At 37.3% G+C, this 19986-nt stretch overlaps 1 protein-coding gene across 15 annotated transcripts in view; it reads left to right on the top strand.

Annotated features, from left to right (window-relative positions):
• Window positions 1–19986, top strand: part of MAGI2 (membrane associated guanylate kinase, WW and PDZ domain containing 2) — a 702121-nt gene that overhangs the window by 478549 nt on the left and 203586 nt on the right. For all 15 annotated transcript variants that reach the window (XM_077179136.1, XM_077179134.1, XM_054631283.2 and 12 more), the window contains one exon: window positions 934–1013. In XM_077179136.1, the coding sequence (XP_077035251.1) occupies window positions 934–1013 (80 nt within the window). The remainder of the gene's footprint in view (window positions 1–933; window positions 1014–19986) is intronic.

The following is a 19986-nucleotide window of genomic DNA, read 5'->3' as shown; positions in this document are numbered from 1 at the left end:
GTATGGAATGAGCTTCCTCTTAGGATGTATCAGATAAATAAAACATGGTTTAGAAGTGTCTCTGAATGATGGTATTGTAGGAAAGGCATCTCAAAAAATCAAGGAGCAATGATGACATCATTTTCTGGTTTATAGTCTTCTTTAACATGTTTGCAATATTTGGCTCCAAATTTAATTGCTTATGGGTAAAGTATACATAGAAAGGATCTGGCTTTTAAGTCTCATTAGCTGTGCTAAGTATCAATTCATTTGGCAAAATAATCTCCCAGAAAACAATTTTTGCCAGTTCAATGCTCTTTGATGGCTGATTTCTCAAAGATCTATTCTGAGTATAGAAAGGAGCCACATGATTCATTCAGCTTGTGCATATCTATTTTATCTCTATAGAAGGATTATATATGGAGAGATAAAGGTTTGTTAAACAAAGTATCATTAATCACCCTGTCCGGAAATGTAGACTTTGCAGGAGCATGCTGTAATTTGCATCACTTTTGCTATGCCTTGTCACTGCTGCTGGAGAGAAATAACAAACCTGTATTTATGAAAAGGACAGGTTTAAGATGAAAATAATTCTATCCGAAAACTGTGAGAATGGTACAGAATCCTGTCGCCTGCACTCGATCAACGGGAGAACACTGTATTTGTAATAAATTCCTTTTGCTCTGGATGAGTTCTGCATTTTCAATGAGGTTAACTTGGCAACATTCTAGTTGATTTTAATAAAAATAGCTGCTTTGAGGACAGGGAGCTGAGGTTGCCAAATTTACAACTGCCTTGCACAATTACTCTTACACCTCCTTCAGGGCTACTTAGAACCAGTAAGCAAATTAAGTGTATCGATTGCAATTTTGTTGGACTAACCCTTTTTTCTTAAGGAATAAACTTGATTCCTTTCAGTATGTGTCTGCTCAGAGTGATCTCTTTTCTTTTCAGCCATAACACAAAGACAACATCATGGCTGGATCCACGACTTGCGAAAAAGGCTAAACCTCCAGAAGAGTGCAAAGAAAATGGTAGGTGATTAAGTTTTCCTTGCTGCTCAGAGGGGATTTTCCTTTGTGTGTGTGTGTCTCTTTCAGTTCTTACAAAAATCAGGCATTTGGGGGAATGATGAAAGGTGTTTAATTGCTGCTTTGGTTAGAAGCCATAAGTGATACCAGTTCTGAGTGTGCCATGTGTTTCTGCTTTTTATTCCCCTTTCTGATGCTATCCAAAGCTGAGGATCACAAGTGTGTTTTCTGCCTGTTGTGTGTGTGACTCCGGGACTGACCCTCTCCCTCATCTCCTACAGAGAACTTTGGTCTGCAGAACAGAATCCTTTTCAGATTCTGAGCTTTTAATCTACAGGCGATTCAATGCATAAGGGAAACTAGCAGCACCGTGGGAATATGAATATTGTTTGATTTGTATTTAAAGGTACAGTGCTATGCTATTTAATAGCCAATTTAAACAAAATAGCGTCTGATAAAACAGGGTGTGGGAGGGAGAAAAGAGATCAGTGTCTGTCAGAGTTCAAGGCTGGATTTGGGGGGGTACTACATTGCTAATGCCTTAAAATTTAAAAGCATACATACTGCTGAGGATGCTTAAAGGAGCTGTAGCTGTTTTGCAGGAGATATTATTATATTGACAGATTCAGAGATTTGAAATAATACAGATCATACCAGTATAATTTCTGATTTTTCTCTGGTAAAGTTTATCAGTATTTAAAGCATTTAATAAAGTCAAGGCAAGAATGTGTTGTAACCGATCTGTTTCTGATAAGGGCTTTTTTTTTCATTGTTTTGTATTTCCATGTCAGTTCGATTAGTCAGTTAAGATGTTGTGATTTCTAAATACTGCTACTTATTTTATTGTTGTGAGATACAGAGCATTAAATGCATGCATGCTACGTGCATTAATTCAAAGCATTTTTAAATATTTTAAATGTGTTCATAAGTTTTCATATACTGCATCTGATTTATTTTAAATTTTCCAAACACATTCATTTGGTTAACGTAAATACTATGAACAGAAAGGAAACTCAGGGCTGATTAAGAGGTCACTGAGGAGTTGCTGGCTGTATGAATTGCAGGGTCAGTGGTTTGGTAAATCCCGGATGGATTTTTTTGTAAATGGCTTTCTTTTGAAAGATTGCTATACTCCAAAAATAGCTTCCTTATTTCAGCAGCAATTCTGACGTTCTCTTCTGACATCAGAAATTACATGTCTGAATGATTTTATGATGCTTATTCTAGCACAGACAACATGAGCTCCCAGACTAAATTCGACAGTGATTACAATAGAGGTCTGGTACTGAAACAAAACAAGGGCACAGGAGCTTTGCTTTGTAAATCTCTCACATTACTTATATGAACCTATATCATAGCCTGCTCCTTAGATAATAGTAATAGGAAAAGCAGGAAAAAAATCTACCAGTATCTGTGGAGTAACATTGCACAGAGTTACTTGGAGTAAATATGTGCTGGTTTTTTGGGGTTTTTTTCTGTTAACTGTTGTATACTGAGATCAGAACAGCACTGACATGTTAAAAAAATGCCTAAGTGTCTGAAACAATTTAAAATGAAGATCAGTGCATTAAAGAAAAAGCATTATTTTTTAGTTATTTGACTACTGGATTACTGAATCACTACAGTATGCTGGGTCATGTTGTTCTTTTAAGGTTGCTTAGCTCATTAATGCAAAGTACTTGGAGTGATGCATAAAAGATTTTAGGGAGAGATTTTCTATTCTTACATTGATTGTTCTTCCAACATCCTATCTTTTCTAAGGTTCTTCTGTTTTTCAAAAGTGTCATTTGTCTTTTTTTTTTTTTTAATCTAATACCTGCAGAGGAAAAAGTTCTTCAAAATCACTTATATGACTTAAAATTACTGTACCTTGCCATGGTAGTTCAACACAAGGAACTTTATTATAGCACACAGGGATTTTTAATTTTTGTTAAAATTTAATCTAACTTCAATAATTAATTTCAGCTATAGCTTGGTAGATTTTTTATGCCAAAAATATTTTCTGTTACACTTTGTGATTTTTTCTGGCATACTTTACTCAGAGAAACAAAATTTAAGAAGACATCAGTGTTTAGATAGGAAATTATACCTACCTTGATGCTTTATCACTGCATGCATAACTCTTGCTTTTCATTGACATTCATTTTGCCACATCTGGAACTTGTATTGATTCTCTGAGATACATTATGACTTCTTTATCATCTACCACATTCTGCTATAAGGTTTTGATTGTGAATACCCCAAATTTTGTGTGGTCCTTTCAGTGCAAATCCTGATAAATCCTTCTTCTTCATTCTGCCACCAGCACACAGTTTCCACACCAGACAATGTCCAAGCAGAGCAGGATATCAGAGTCCTGATCTTCTGGGCTGGTGATATTGAGGGCCCTCTCTGCTCCAGGCATTTCCTCTCTTCCACTTTCTGCTCTTCAATGCTCCTTTCACAAATATGATTTCTTCATTATCTCTGGCTTCTGTAGCTGCAAATCCCAGAGCTTGCTCATTTCCTTTCGTAAAATCTGAATCAACCATCCAGCACATCCCTCCTCTTAAGAATTTTCACATGCTTTTTCCAAGAGATTGACAAGCTCTACCAAGTCAAGCTTTCTTCACCTACATGTGTGCTGTGGACTCCTTCTGTTTTTCTTTAATGATACCTACTGCTCTGAATCCCTTTGTAGGTCAGGAGATTTTAAGTGATGATCTTCATTTCTGTCTCTCTGTCGTGGAATTTCTGTGTGAGTTTCAGCAAATTACTTTGACTTTTGCTCTGTCAGAGCTACTTAGATGGCAGGACTTTGAAGAAAGAACCACCTCTTATGCTCTGTTTTTATGGTGCCAATCTGAGTTTCATAATAGCAATAAGCAGAAATAGCTCTCAGTTCTACAATAACAGCTGCAATATTTTACAGTTTTCTGATTTCCTCCAGAAAATCTTGACCTTAATAGAGATAATTTTTTTTTCCCTGCTGAAAATATAAGTTAAATATTTTTTGTTGTCTGGATTCAAATACTACTTTTAAACTATTTTTTTTTCACATCAAAATTGGTTAAACAATTATTATGTGTAGAGTACTAGAGAAGTTATAATTCTGCCCCCTTTGCATCTGTGAGCTGGATTCCTTCATTGCTAAACTTCCTGTAAAGTCATATAACATAGTAGATTCACAGGCTTTGCATGATTACAGGTATATTGTGTGAGTGGTCTTCTAACTGAGTCTGTTCTTCAAGAGAGAATATGGAAAAGAATGATGAGTCCCATAAGGCAGTAAGAAATGTAGTTTAATACTGAAAGGCAGCTCAGCTGTAATGACCTGAAATATCACAGGTTTTAGAAAGTTCATTTTTTAATTAAGAAATGTAGCAATGAATTTTTTCATATTCTTTAAGTCATTTCAGGGAACTTTTATTCTGGAGAAAAATCAACAATTTCTTCTGTATCCAGTTTGGGGATTAAACAGCTCTTGAAATTTCCTGGGATCAAATATGTCAAGTTCACATATTTCCTTTAAAAATTTCACTAATTTCATTACTAATCCATCCCATTCCATAGTCTGTATCACTCTTAACCCTCTCTCTCTTTTTATGTCAACCTCCTTTCTCCCATCCCCTAGTTTTCAAATATGAGTAGGCCTACAACTATAAATAAAACTTTGATTTCACCTAGCATTCATCCATCATCTGTCTTTCCATCTCCTCTACACCCACCAACTTGACTGCAAAATATAGATATTTATGTAGGGTGAGCTGAGTTGCCTTTATACTTCATTGACTGCAAATGTCAGCTCTGCTTTGGCACTTGGAGGACACAGACACCAGATTCACCTGTGTGAACACCTGCATGCAGACAGGCTGCTGCATTTCAGTGTCTTCATGTTGAACTGAAGCCCAGCCCATCCCATTTTTTTGGGTTGTGTATTCCCCATTCCTGCAGTCACAGGCGGTGCCTTTGATGCTCTCACTGCCCCACCCAGCTCTCCAGAATTCATCATTGGATACCTGATTCCTTACAGTGCTGCAGTGAGATGTACCAACCTTTCATAATGTTGTTTTATAGATGCATTGGGCATAGGCATGCTGGTTTTATGGGCAAAGCATTACTTCTTGATTCCCTCACACATTTCTCACTGGAAGCCATGTAGAGAACTTTTCTCTTATATGGATATTGTTTGTGTTTTCTGATACTTGCTAATGGCAACTTGAAGAGGGTAAATACTTTCCTACAAATAGCTTTTTATTTGATTGTTTTTACTTAGAACTCCCTTTTGCAGGTCATTAACCCCATTTTGAGTATTACTTAATCAGTTTTGTAATGGAGCTGGCATTACTTGTAATAATATTGATCACAATTAATTTTTTTCTGTCATTTTTTGACATATTGAATGGGTTTTCTCTGCTTGCATTTTCAATTTGCATTAATTAAACCATAACAAAATATTTTGAACTGTTATGACCTTTGGAAGGGCATTTCATGCTGGCAACACCATCTGGGCATTCATTGACCAAAACACTATTCCATGCCAAACTCACAATAATGATAATAAAAATAAGAAAAGGGTCACCTCATTCCTGGGAGTTCAGAAGACACTTTTCTGGACAGCCTGGTTCAGTGACACAGCTTATTAGAGTAATTCTTCATCCTTGGATAAGTTTTCAGACAAAACAGCTGTCCACATGTGCATTCCTTGGCTGGCTGTGCCCTGGGCAGCATTCTGGTATCTCTCTGGGGGGAGGTCTTGCATAGAGTGAAGCTTCCTTGAAGGACACTTATCAGTGTAAGAGATAAGTCCTTTGAGCTGTAATGGACTACTGAGTATTACTTTGCCTTCAGAAGCATTAGAGTTTCTCACAGTCTCAGCCATACAAATCCCTGTAGAGTGCTAACAGTGATCTTAAATAGAGCTGGTAATTGCAAGGACAAGAAGGAGTAAAAGTAGACAAAAAAATTCTGTTTTCCTTGATTATTTAGTGAGCATTTGGCTCTCTCATCCTCATTGCTCCCACTGCTCACCCAGAGAGTGCATTTAAATGGGGAGAGGCCAGGGACCCAGAGGCACCCAGCCTGCAAGGATCCCTGTCTTTGGAGGTAGTGGCAACCCATAGTAACTCTTCCAGCAATCTGAGGATTTTAGAGGCTGCTAAAAGCAGGTCAAGGAAGTTACTATCTTGTCCCATGGTCTTTTGTGAAGAAAACCACAGGCTTTCATTCTAATTGCTTCATGGTGATATGAAAACAAATCACTTCCAATTTCTGAGTTTTATGAAAGAGGGTTACATAAACACATCTTTCATGTGCCTGTAAAGATTATTAGCTTATAAAGTGGACTGAGATTCACAGCTGAAAAGGTTCATAGAGATATGAAGTAATATTTTTGCTAATGGCCCTTTATGCGTAAAGTATTACAACGTGTGTAACAAATGCCCCCTGTAAGGAACACAGCATGCTCATCAGTGTGTAAGATACAGTGAATTATGCAGTTTCTAACAGCAATAAAATTTTACTATTATTTTGTAAGACTTTTAAATTTTTTTATTTAATTTCAGAATAAAATAGACACATTCACCAGTGACATACCCCAAAACAGAACCAGCACAATGGAGCTAAAATGATAATACAGTTTAAACTACACTGCTACTGGAAGGTGGTTCAAGGCTACAGGACCTCTACAGAATGGCTGTGGTAGCTTGAATTCCTGCTGGAGCTGCTGAAGCTACTCACATCCAGTTTCTGAGAGCATCTCTTTTTCATTTTGTTGCCAAGTTAAATGGCTAAGCTTAAGTAGTTTTCAGCTAGAATGTGTAATGAAATTTAGGAGGGGAGGGAGAGAGATTTTGTAAACTCCTCAGGAGAAACAGGACCAGAGTTTTAACAATTCACATCTTTAATGAGCTATAAATTGGATTCCACTCACCACTGAAGCAAGTAGCAAAATTCTCATTGACAGCATGAGGTTGGTTTTTTGCCACTAAAATGCAAACAATATGAGAATGGAGGTGACCTGAAACATTCCTACAAGGACCATTGAAAGGAGTGGTCCTGTTTTTTCATACAGAAAAGAATTCACACCACCACATTATGCAAAGATCAAGGCTTTGATGCCAGTAAAGAACAGACAGGTTGAAATTCCTGCTGAAATAAGCACCTTGTTTAATCATAGGTAGAAATCAACATACATGATTTTTAATCCTATTCTCTTCATAACTTTAATCCTTCAGTCTCTGACTTCTAAATGAGAATGAAGCATGATAGATTTAACAATGAGGAGCTTGTGAGATTATAGTCATTACAATATGGCCAGCTACCTTTGTCTTTATTATTTCTACTCCTTCTGATTTTCTGTGAAAGCTCTCATTTTTAACAGAGATCATTAATAAAAAAGGAATGTCAATCTTCTCATTTTTAAAAATTATTCTTCATAATCTTCTCATTTTGTATTTCATCTAAAAAATCAACAATTTTATCAAATTTAGAAGCCAAAATTTGGTGTTCTTTGATGGAAATTTTGACTTGTTGCAAAGAGTGGTTGGCTATTTCCTGGCAATCATTTTGGAGACCATTGCCACCAAATAAGAAATACAATGACTTGCTAAAATCCCTAGTAACACTTGTTATTTTGCAGATATCTTTAAAGGTAGAGTATTTGTCATTAATTCCAAACATTCCTTGACTGCTCTTTGCTTACAGTGCATTACAACTAAGGAGAAGATGTATCCAAACCTTTCTGTTCCATTAGCAGTTGAGTTTCACAAATACAGCTTCCTCAGAATTTTGTCTTACTATTAAGTGAATTCCTTGTATTTATGATTTCCTTTTTTTTCTTTTTCTTTTTTTTTTTTTTTTTCAGTATACTTTAAAAAAGGTCTCAGTTATTTTCCTTTTGTGACACCTGGTCTTTGATTGCAGCCTAAAATCCTCAAAGTGAGGTGAATGCTGGAGTCCCTGTTAAATAGAACTGGGAAATCCTGTCTGAGCACAGATATCCTGTATTTAAGATTTGACAGATAATGCAGCACTTTAAAAAGCCTCTGTCTTTCATGACTAATACCCTCAAAGACCCACTGGCAGATAATCACTGTTTGTGGGACAGGGGAAAGAAACGTGGTAACATTTCAAGTTTTTTGGGAAGTGTATCTGCCTGAGTGGGAGGAAGGCACAAGCACTTAGTGTGTGGATGGTAGATATTGCAGAGCTGTCGAGAAGGGAGGAACTGCATTTGCAGAATTCATAGTAGAAGGCTTTGGAATAGAATAAGTGGCTATAAAAGGTGGAAAGTATAAAAAGCAGAGATGTGGAGAATGTGTTGCTGGCTGTATAAAAAGATATTTGGATTTGTGATGTCTTTGAGCATTAGAATTATTTCAGTATAGAAACATGAAAAGGGAAAAGTATCTCTGGATATGAGGAAATCCTGAAACCGGGTAAAAGGACTGATAAGGCAAATAGGCAGGATTTTGGAATCCTGACAAGAAATGTTAGAATTTGTTTCCCTTAAACATCAAACCTTTATATGTAATTACATTCTACAGAATACAGTCTAATGTTTCATCAAAATAATAATTTCTGATTACACATTCTGGTAAAACATTGAATCTTTTTGTCTATGCAACTGTAAAAATTAAAAGGCCATAGAAATGCAGAATGATTCCAGATGAATGTTACTTGCACAAACACAAATGAGCCTTACTTACATATCAAAATGTGCATATTTCTGTAGACATGCAGGCCAGATTCTGGTGACTCCTGAGGTTGCCCAGGGACCTTCCCACACAAAGATGAAGCACCCAGATCTTCTGCTGGATCCTCTTCCTTCTGGTGCATGGAGGGGAAAAGATTCATTTGAGGGGAAAGAAGTCATATCTTACTATGAAAACTAATAAGAATAGCTCAAACTAGCAATTTTGTCTGAGAAATTATCTAGCCTAGATAACATCTCACTACTGATAACCTACATCTTTCCTATACTGACACTGCAGTGATAACATTGCTCTGCTTCACTCTGGAGCTAACAGAAACTACAACTTCTTTAGTCTGCATACTTAAATGTACTGGACACTGGACTTAGTTTCAGTACATTTGCTCAAGGAGACTGAAAAATTTGAGAAATGTTTTAATTATAGAAATTTTTATTTAATCTTTCAACTCTGACACCACCATGGAAAACATGAATTGCTCTATCTAAAAGTTTTGTTGTTTTGGAAGGAGGGAGCAAAGGTTAAAGGAGAGTAGGATTTATATTTTTAAAATACTTTTTCCTCTTTCAATCCTAGATGGATTTCTCTTATCTATTTTCTTTTAAGTAGTCTGTGAGTTTTCCTTTTTACAAGAAAAGTCCTTGCCTAGAGAATTTAAAGTTATAGTTTACCTTCTCTATAACAGAATATTTACTGGAGGGAGCAAGGTTTTTCCTTACAAAGGAACACAATTTTCACACTTTTCACTCCTTTAACAAAAATTCAGCCATTCTGTTTTTCCAATGACAGAAATAGAAACATTTGATCCACATCTGAAATTCCTGTTCCTTCTATTCAAAAAAAATGTCTGGAATAAGTATATCACTTTCACAGTTAAACAATTCAATACTTCAGCATTCATTGTGGTCATGTGTAACTAGTGAATCTAAAAGTGTCTGCCACTGCTCTCACAGGACGGACCTCATGCTTTTCATACTGGGGGTTTTGCTTGACCATCAACTTAGCTTCAAAATAGGTAATTTTTTTACAAATTTTCACCCTTGGGCAAAGGAAGGACCAAGTCAGCTTTAGCTATTTTGGGACTGTTATATTTTTATACTCAGACATTCATATTTTAAGGGTTTCTGTCTTCAATTTACCCTCTACTTTCTTCCACTGGTCTAGAGGAATCACTCGATTTCCTTCAGCTTTGGAAATGGGAAAGAACAGCCCTCATTGGTGGTTTGGGGGGCAGATGTTTTTTTAGACCTATCAGTCTAAAAAACATTCACAGGGTTTAGTGGGGACCATTATGCTGTTACCAGTTGAAGCTCCGTTAATATTCATTTAAACTTGCCATTTTTTTCTCATGGTCCACTTTGTTCAAAAATACAGATATTTTCATATTTTCTTCCCTTCAATTCTCTATGGTCACTTTCTGTGCCATGATATTTCTGCTTGGGCCTTGTGTCCCCACCACTATTTGACTTGGTCTCTTCATAACCGAAGACTACGTCTGTATTTGCAAGTTCTGCATTAATATACGGGATCATAGAATGTTGCTCTGATGAGTAGTGAAAAATGGTATGGAAAGACCTTAGAGTGTGTGTCTTCCAAACTATTAAACACATGACAGATAATGCCTGTTTCACAACATAAGTGAGTTTCAAAATTCTTTGAACTTTCTGAGCTTAGTCCCCTTCCTGCCTCTTTTTTTTCAAATTCTTGGAGGATTTTATCACCCTCAATTTTGTCTCACCATCCTTTTGTTCTCACACTTCCCTACACTGTCTGGTCTTATACTGTCATATTTAACATCTCCTGAGTAGTTTAGATTATTCATTAAACGTGGGTGTTAATTTTTGAAAAGTTAAATTGTAGTTTTGGTCTTCTCTTGGTCTAGTGAAAAGATCACAGCAAGTATAATGGTACTGCTTGCTATACTGATTGCTGGAATTCTCACAACAATTTTTGTTTATAAAATTCCTGATTGTTATTAGAAGATATTTATTAACATATAAATTTCTATAAATAAATTGAATAGATAATGCTGGATAGAAAAATATAGTCTTAGATCTATTTCAGTAAATGGTATTTCATTAAAATTTCATTATGTCTAGCTTAAATTCTATATTGTTTCAGTAACTGAATCTAACACGTGGTTTACAAAGTAGAATTTGGTCTAGCAAGGAGTAAAAGCAGATAATCTTTCCCCTCTAATATTAATCCTGCAAGAAATACAGTTCTGAGGTTAAGGAACATTGCCTTAGTAAAGAACTGAAGAATTTTTTCTAGCTGCACTATCACTATATAGGCAAAAGCAGAATTAGAATAAATTGTTATGGATAAAGAACTAATAAACATACTTTAATCTCTTAGTTAAGCACAAGTAAGATTATAAGTGACCCTACTAGAAGAGAAGAAGCCAGAAAATCCTGTCATTATTAATTTTTTTAGATTAATTTTGAAACAGCCTTACTGATTTATTTTTTTGTTTAGAGAAGCCCAAACAAACTCTCAGTGAAAGGTGATAGGGGACTTCTTCAAAATCCACTGAATAGCTACTGTTGAGAAGCATTGGATTAAGTGGAAAGATAATACATCTGTAAGAAGGAGGATTTTCCTTTTTCTCAGTGTAAGCTTCCTTCATTGATTGACTTGAAGGGTTCCCTATTCAGATGAGGAGTGTGCTTTTTGAGATTTTGTTTATGCAACACCAAATATTGTAATTATGTCCTCATGAATATTCTTTCCAGAGAGAACAATGTGCATCCTTGTGGCAGTGAAATCCCCATTAAAAATGTGTGTGCCAGCTGTGGTTATTCTGGATTGTTTATGCCTTTGTGATACACTTTCCTTCTCTCACTTCTAATTGTTTCTGAATGACTGTGGCAGCGGTCACTGACAATTAATGACTGATGGGCAGATTGCATGAGTCCTGCCTTTGTTCCCATGATTACTGGTACACTCTCAAAACTAAAACTAACATCACCCTCACCCCCCACATTTCTCTGCCAGCCATCATCTCTGAGTTACTGATCTGCTAATGTTTCCTTCACTTGAGGTTCAGAAAATGTAATAAATTTTCTCTCCTTGGAATAATTTTTAATAATGACCAGATTGATAGACAGCCCAGCTAGAATATGTAGTGTGTCAGGATATTTTTTGTTGCATACTTCTTAATCTAAGAAAGAAACATAATGGCAGATTCTTATTCCTTTTCTGGGATAGTAAATGAGCCTCATTATTGCCACAGTAGTTAAGCTAAGCATTGTTGTTACAATAGAGAAGGCTTTGAAAAATCAATAAGAAAACCTTTTAAATGTTTTTCTTGTGGAAAGGTGGAGCTGATATTTGTATAATGTCCTTCTTTTCAAAATAAAACCCGTGCTCCCAGGAAGGTTAATTCTGCTTTATGTTCCTGTTGCATGTACAGTGTTACACAGGGTAGTGAATTTGCACAAACTTCAGAGTGCATTTGCTGTTGTTGGTGTGGTTCATTCAATATTTATACTTTGGGCAGTAGTGAGGGCATGCTCATCTCATCCTCTTGACCTGATCTAGCTGTTTCTACCATTCTAATCACCATAACTTCTGAGCTGCAGGTTCTGTGTTTTGCTACCTGGCTCTCCTTATGTACACAGATCTCCCACTGATGTTGCTGTAGGGAGCTCTATAAGAGGAATATTGATATTCATTAGTATCATGTGCAACTGAGAGGAGATTTTGAACTGGGAATGTTGCCCTTCAGCTTTTGCTGTTGTACATTGCCTTTCACATGACTGAGTGCCCATCAGCTGAGATGTCATAGAGACTTGAATTTGAGGTTGAAATAATGCCACCGTGGATTTGATCCTTCTGAGAACTGAGCCACAGCTTTTATTTTTCAAACATTATGTGTAGCTAAATTCTATTTCAGCTTTGCATATATTCATACACACAGATTTTGCAACACCAAGCAAAGCAAGATAAGCTTTAAACTGGTTGAAAGAATTTTGGATTTCTGCTTGGAATTTCTCCTTCTCTGTAATGTATTTCCAACACTGCAAGTCTTTGAGTTTAATGCCAGAGATACATTTTCTCCAGAAACTTTAAACATTGCCTTTGGGAATTGCTCATCAAAGGAGTTAAACTAAAAGGATGACTGTGATCAGGTGTTCCTAGGCTGCTTAGTTCATACAATGGGGATTTTTGTCATGCTCTGAGGAGAGTCCCTGATGAGAGATGAGAAATATCTTGCTACCGTTAAAATTAAAATCGTGTATGGCTACCTCAGCTTGAATTTTATAGGAAGTTGTTTTTATGTTGGGCTTTAACATCATTTTAAGTTGTATTTTTTTTTGTGAAGTGTTTCAATAATTTTTTTTTTTTGAAGATACAGGAAATCAACTCCCTCAAACCTTCAGCACCAGAATAATGCACTAGGGTTGTCTAAAAACTCTATACATTGCAGGTCTTTCAAGAATATTCAATGTTGATATTTTTCATGAACAGTGGTCAGAACTGGGAAAGTATAGTCCTACAAAAGGTTTTACTAAATATCTGGATTACAAGCTGTAGAAGTCTTTTTGGTTTAAACTTATGTGTGATATTTGACCAGAAAAACTAGATACACTCATCGTTTGAAAGCAATTTTTTATTCCTGGTTAAGTTAAACATAGTTTTCTTTCTATTTTAGCAACTGTTTAAGTTGTTTTAAAAAATAATACATTTTTAAGTGAATTAGGGCTGTTTATATTAGCATGTTAGATTTAGAAACAGAATTCTGGAGTCCTTTCTTGTGATTCTGTAGCTGAAGTAAAGTTGAATCTTATGTAGAATAAATTCCTACTTTACACATAGTGAGGACAACATAATAAGAGCACAAAATCTGTTTTACTGGCTCAGAATAGCTCTCTGTCTAACATGTATCCTATCTCTAAGTACTGCTTGGAGCAAATGGTTGAGAAAAGGCTACAAGAAACAAAGCAGGCATAATCCCACTCTTGCACCTTCCTACTTTTTATCTCTCACTGTATTACAGAATCTCTGAGCTGGTGATGGTCTCAGGGTCACTGTGCTCTAACTGTCCTTTATAAGTGTGTCTAATTCCTTTTTAAACTTTTCCACCCTCTGGGAAAGGATTCATATACCATTATCATATTCCTTTATGTGATATTTCTCCAGCAGGAGAACCCTAGCCCACAAAACCTCACATTGGCAAATGAGGTCTTCCAAATCTCTGACAGCATTAACTATCTCCTCCTGCACCTCTACAGATTCTGCTACCTGTTTTTGGTTGAATGACCAGAACTACACGCAGTACTCAGGATGTAATTGCACTATTGATGGCATAATGCTGTTTCCTGTTTTAGCTTCAGTTGCCTTCTTGACATTGCTGACATAATGTTTGCTTTTTGACTCCCCATGGGCTTAAGCTGGTGTCTTGAAGATCTTTTCTCTGAGTGTTAATATTCACTTTAGAGCCCATCATTATGGATGTGTGTATGCACAGTTAGCATTCTTATTTCACTTTCTGCATTTCTTTGCATTTATGGAGATAAAATTAATCATCCATTTTAACACTCAGTATTATGAGATTGTTCTTCAGGTTCTTGCAAGCAGTTTTAATTTGATTATCTGGAATAAGCTTTCTGAGTCTTTTGCCAATATCTCAGAATCAGGAAAGTGACTTCAGAATCAAAAGATCCTGAGAAAGAACTTACGGCAATTTTTATTTACCTTCTTTATGCTTGATCCCTTAAGATGATTATTTGCATAATTTTATTCACCAGTAAAATGGACTAAATCTGTGCTAAAAGAGCCAGAAAGAGAGTTAATACAATCATCTTGTTTCTGAAACGAAGGCTTTAGGAATGCATGGTAACAGCAGCTCTGTTTAATTAGCTGTATTTAATTACTCCACAGAAATGAAACCAGCTGGCCCAACTTAGTGATGGAAAAGTGGAGTACTGAAATCCAGAGCTGGACAGCAGGGACTCTTTGTATCTGTAGACATGTCCAAAGAGTGCCTCACCTCACCCTTAGCTTTTATGCTAAATGAGATGGATTTTCCTTCTGCCACCCCTGCCTAGCGAGGTGGATCTGAAGGGAATCAGCCTGGGTGAGAATGACATGGAGCTCTCTGAAGTACATGAGATGATTTTCACTTCAGTCTTGGCACACTCTAGGAAAAGCCTTCCCCTTTATAGATCCTGAGGCAACTAGTTTGGGGGATTGACAGAGAAATTTATTTAGTATGGGATCTCCAGCAAAACTGGTCTGAGAAAGCAGCAGCAGCAGGCATTACCTTCCTTTCTCCCTGCAAAGACACATCAAGCCATTTACACTTGTCCTTTATTCCATTCTTGTGTAACTTCATTGATGCTGTGCTGCTGAAGAGCTGTGTAAGAGGTGAACAGCAGCCAGATTTGCTGGGGAATAGGCTTCTGACTTCAATTTGTTGCTTTGCGAATGTTTTCTAGAATGTACTAGGTGTCTTGTTCTTAAAGGAAATACAGTTATGCTTGGATAGAGCCCTGGAGTCAGGACTGTGTTCAACTAAAAACTGCAGGTAAAGGGGAAATTTTGTAATATATATATATATATGTATATGTGTGTATATATATATATATACACACACACAATTTTTAGTTTTAACAATAATTTTCCCTGGTATTATCTATTCATCTAAATGCTTGGAAAAACTTGAATGAAAGGTTAAAAATTTGGGGTTAAGTTTGACCTCACTTCATCCAAATTTCAAATGTGACCCATCAATACTGTAGTATCATTAAAAATGTTACACTGGTTTTCAAGATTAACCATTTTAAGAATTTCAGGAAATAAAACTTGTAGCTTTAGAAGATTTTGCTACTGTGTTATATCTACTAAGTAACCTTAAATAGCACACAGAATAGGAAAAAAAGAGAACTTTTAATTAAGGGAACCTTTTGAGAAATAATGCTAATGTTTAATTGCAATTTGGTGACCCAGTAGCTGGGTTATTTTGGCTTATTAAGAGTATATAATTACTCAGAAATTCACATTTATTTGTGATATATCAGCATCACAGCTTAGTGAAACTCCTATAGCTTGGTAAACTGCAGGACACTGCATCTGGGAGTTTCTGAATAATTTATCTGAAGTAACGAGTATCATCATGTGATGCTGTATCAAAGCAACTGCTCGAGTGAAAGCCAGCTGGGTACAGCCGTTGTATATCAAATAGCTGCTTGAGCTGTCTCTCTGGAAAAATTAGAGAACATAATGAGCAAAATTAGAAAACCTGGGGAGCAGCCTCCATGGATACCTATTAGCAAGAAGTAATTTAATTAGTGTGAAATTTGTGAAAGTTCATTATTTACAAAGCTTTGTAGTGTTACAAGAGAAATACATGTCTACATACACACATCTATTTACACAGCATGCACATAAAAATATATAAAGTATAAGATGAGTGCTTATTTTTCTGTATCAGCTTTATGAAACACTAATAGAATATTGGCTCAAAATCTAAGGACCCATTTTGTCCCCAGCAGAAACTTTTGGATTGTTTCCCAAAAGGCTTTATACAGTCTCACTAAAAGTAAATGCTTCAAACACAAGATCCAGGAGAGGCTGACAAAAGAGATTTGCTAAGGAGAGATGCACAGCTCTGTTAAGTATTAGATTGATGTTTTTATGAGGCAGGTCTATTGAGAGGGGTCCATTTGTGCCCACTCTGCCTGATGCTGACTAGAAATAGAGAAACATGATGTGCAGAACTGACTGAGAGAAGGACAGACCTGCTGAATTTTCAGCAGAGTCAACAGATGATGCAGCTAGTCTGCATCTCTCAGGATCAAGCCCTGCTCTAAACATTATAACTGCTTTTACTAACTTGTCTCCTGGTCTCCTAGTAAATCTAGGACCAGAGTGGTTTCACAATGAAGTCATTTATAACACCTTTTGGATCCACAGTTTAAATCACAAAACCAATTTGAGGATGGATTTGTGTCAATGGCTTTTGTAGCTCTGGCTAATTGTTTTTTCTGAGAGACATGGGAGAAATACTGCTTCATAAGGTTGTCATTAGCCTGGGAAAAAAGAGGCCATTGATTAGAGGCATGAATAGAATGGCTTGTAAGCCAAATTGCCAGTTGGGGATTCCCGAATGGCCAAGGGCACAGCCTGTCTGATCTTAGCAAAACTCTGCATTGCAGTGGGGAACTCTAAAGGATGCATTATTTTGTGATGTTGACCTTAAATCAAGTCTTTCTTGGAGGAAATAAACCATATAAGCAAGAAAAGGATCCTTCTATAGTACATGAAATGTGAATATTGCATCATTATTACACAGCAATTTGAAAGGGGAGGACAGCATAACAATTCTCTTACACATACTAGCATAAAGCAATGACACTCTTAAATTGTAAAAATAGAAAAATAGGTACATTTAGACAGTGCTTTTGTTTCTTTTCATTGAAAGATATTTTATAAAAATACTATTTTCAAATGATAGTGCCATTTGAAAGACATTAATAATGACAAAGTGGAATCCTTAGGTATCCAAAGACCTACTGATACTGTGTTAAAATGCAGTTTGCTAAAACATCATACAGACATTAAATTTGTATTGGATCATTCTTATGGTTTATTGAATTTTTCTAGCTAATATCTTTCTAAAGGAATAAAAACTAGTAAATTCCCTAACCTTAATGTGAAGTGGTCCATTCCACATATAGGTACAGAAGTGTGCATCATCAGTACATCAGCTTGTTTACAATGTAATGATGAATGGTAAAATTAAAAGCAAATCAATTCATAAAAGCAATTTACAATATTTACAGGGTGAATGAAGCATTTTACTATTTTCTTTCTTTTTGTCATAAAGGGAAACTGGGTCAAAATGGAAAGGACAGAACCAGTCTCTTACAAGATCTAATTTGACCTGCAGGTTTTGGACCATTATAGGAACACAGATACTTGTAGTGAAGTCCACACTATTGTGATTTCCAGAATGTCATCTTTTTAATGGTTCTAGTTAAATTGCCAAATCCATTATGAGAAAACAGAGCTTTCCTTTAGCCTTGTGAATCTCATCCATTAGCCTTTTAAGAGACCTTACATCACCTAGCAGCACATCGTGGCACCCAAACCTTCACTGAAATCTTAAAATTCATTTGTCAAATTACCAGTTAGAATAGAAGGACAAAGCTCAATGTCACATCTTGAAGAAATACTTCTTACTGGAGCTTTAAGCATGCTGTCCCAAGAACCACAAAGTATCCTGCCAACTTCCCTTTTGTGGAAGAAGAGGTTGGTGAGTGGTTCTGCAACACCTCTGTTAGAGCTCACTGTCTATTCTGCAGGGAACTGCTGTAGTGATTGCTGTTTGAGGAGCTTTTACCTGTTTTGTTTTCTTCCTGAATCCCACCATTGGCACTGTTCTGTACCACCTCTTTTGCCAGTAATTGGATTCTGAGTATTCTCTGATTTCCACTTCCTCTCCTGGAAAGGCAAGGCAAAACAAAGATACAACATAGTCTGCTGCCTACTGGAATTATTAGTGTTAAATGCTCTATCACCACTGGGCTGAAAATTGAGTTATTTATTATCAATTTGAATGCCATTCTGGAGTTCCACTACAGTTAGCCCTGCACTACTTTCATTACAAAATCAATTCCTGGAGATGCCTATCTCCATTGGTTTAATATATGCCACATTGAAAGCTGGCATAGAAGGGCTGGTGCTCTTCCAAGGTAGAAGTATTGACTCCTGAAGAGGAGATGTAGTTAGAATAGGAAAAAGCAATAGATTTCCCATGTTTCAGACGGGCTGATGCTCTCTAAGCCCGAAGGACGCATCTTAGTGATTTTTTTACTTAGAAGTCCCCATTCCCACTTCAGCTGTGTGGGGAACTGCTCCCATTCCATCCTACCTTTCAAGAAGTACCTCCTCATTAATCCCAGCTGTCCTTTTCCTCTCACCTCTCAGCTGTCCTTCAGTATTTTTTCCCAGGGATGTTGTCCTAGGTTGACTACATGATGCTTTTATCCCCAATCATCTTGTCCTGTTTATGCTGAATAATAAGTTTTGCACCTCTGAGACTTGTTGCAGAGAGTGAAGGGGGGAGAGAAGCAGCAGCAGTTTGTTTTCAGACACTGCACTCGTTCCTCCACATTCCTGCTCCTGGACTGTGCTGTCTGTGGATGGACAGACAGCGGGACAGAGCTCTCCTTTGCTTTTAGTTAGTTTAGCTAGCTGAGGCAAAGAAGTTCCCTGGACTGTGGGTTTTTTTCCTTTTCCCTTTTCTTTGGACCTGTCCAGCCCAGCTCTGGCCTGAACACCAGCAGAGCACCGGCAGCTCCACCCGAGGCCCACTGGGCCGGGCCGGGCCGGGCCGGGCCTGCGGCATTTCCAGCACTGAGGGACTGATAAGAGACTGAGTGAGCTGAGCTGCAGCCCGGGGAGGGGACTTCCTGAGTTTGTCATCTCTTTTGGAGCAGCAAGGGGTTTTATTGTTTAATATTGTTTAGGTTTTATTGTTTAATTAACAGGTTTTTTCCACTTTTCTCCAAGGAGGTATTTTCTCCTGGCCTGGTTGGGGAGGAGGAGCCGATTGAATCTGCTTTCCTAGAGGAGCCCCTTTGGGGGTTCTCTCCCAAATTTGCCCTGAACAAGGACAGATTTACTCTAGACTCCAGCTTCAGGAACCTCCTCTCCTCCCACACCAAGACTGTGGAGGACCAGAACTCCTTCTGGATCACAGATGGGGGCTGCCTGCCCCTGAGGGACCCCTGTTTTCCTGGAGTGCCCTATCACTGCAGGCACGGCCTGCCCTGCAGAGGGGAGCTGCTGTGCCCAGCTCTGAGCAGCCAGGTTTGTGTGCTGCCAGCTGAGCACAGCAGGCTCAGCCACCCTGTGCCCAAAAGCAGGTCACCTGTATCCTGCACATTTCAGACTGGGCAATCCCCACAGCAACAGGGAATGTAACATTTATTCAACGTGGAGAAGTTTGTAGCTGCCTTTGCTTATGCTCTGCCAATGTCACTGCAATCACAAGGTTACAGGAACAACAAGGACACTACATCATGCTATTAATATGTCTGGTTTGGGGCTTTTTTAAGAGGATTTTGCAGCTTTAACAGTTTTATGTGCCTACAGATACTCTTAGTCATGGATTTATTAGGATATTTTTTCTCTTTAGTATTATTAGATATATCTTCAGAAACAGGGCTTAAACCTGTCTCTTTTGAGGTAATTTAATGTGTAGAAAAAGCCCAACTTTTCTTCCTTTAGACTAGAGGGCTACTTCAACTCTTAAACTGTTTATCATCCTCATA

This window comes from Agelaius phoeniceus, chromosome 5 (genome assembly GCF_051311805.1).
Source record: "Agelaius phoeniceus isolate bAgePho1 chromosome 5, bAgePho1.hap1, whole genome shotgun sequence".
NCBI lineage: Eukaryota > Metazoa > Chordata > Aves > Passeriformes > Icteridae > Agelaius > Agelaius phoeniceus.
This window is presented reverse-complemented; position numbering and strand designations above follow the sequence as displayed.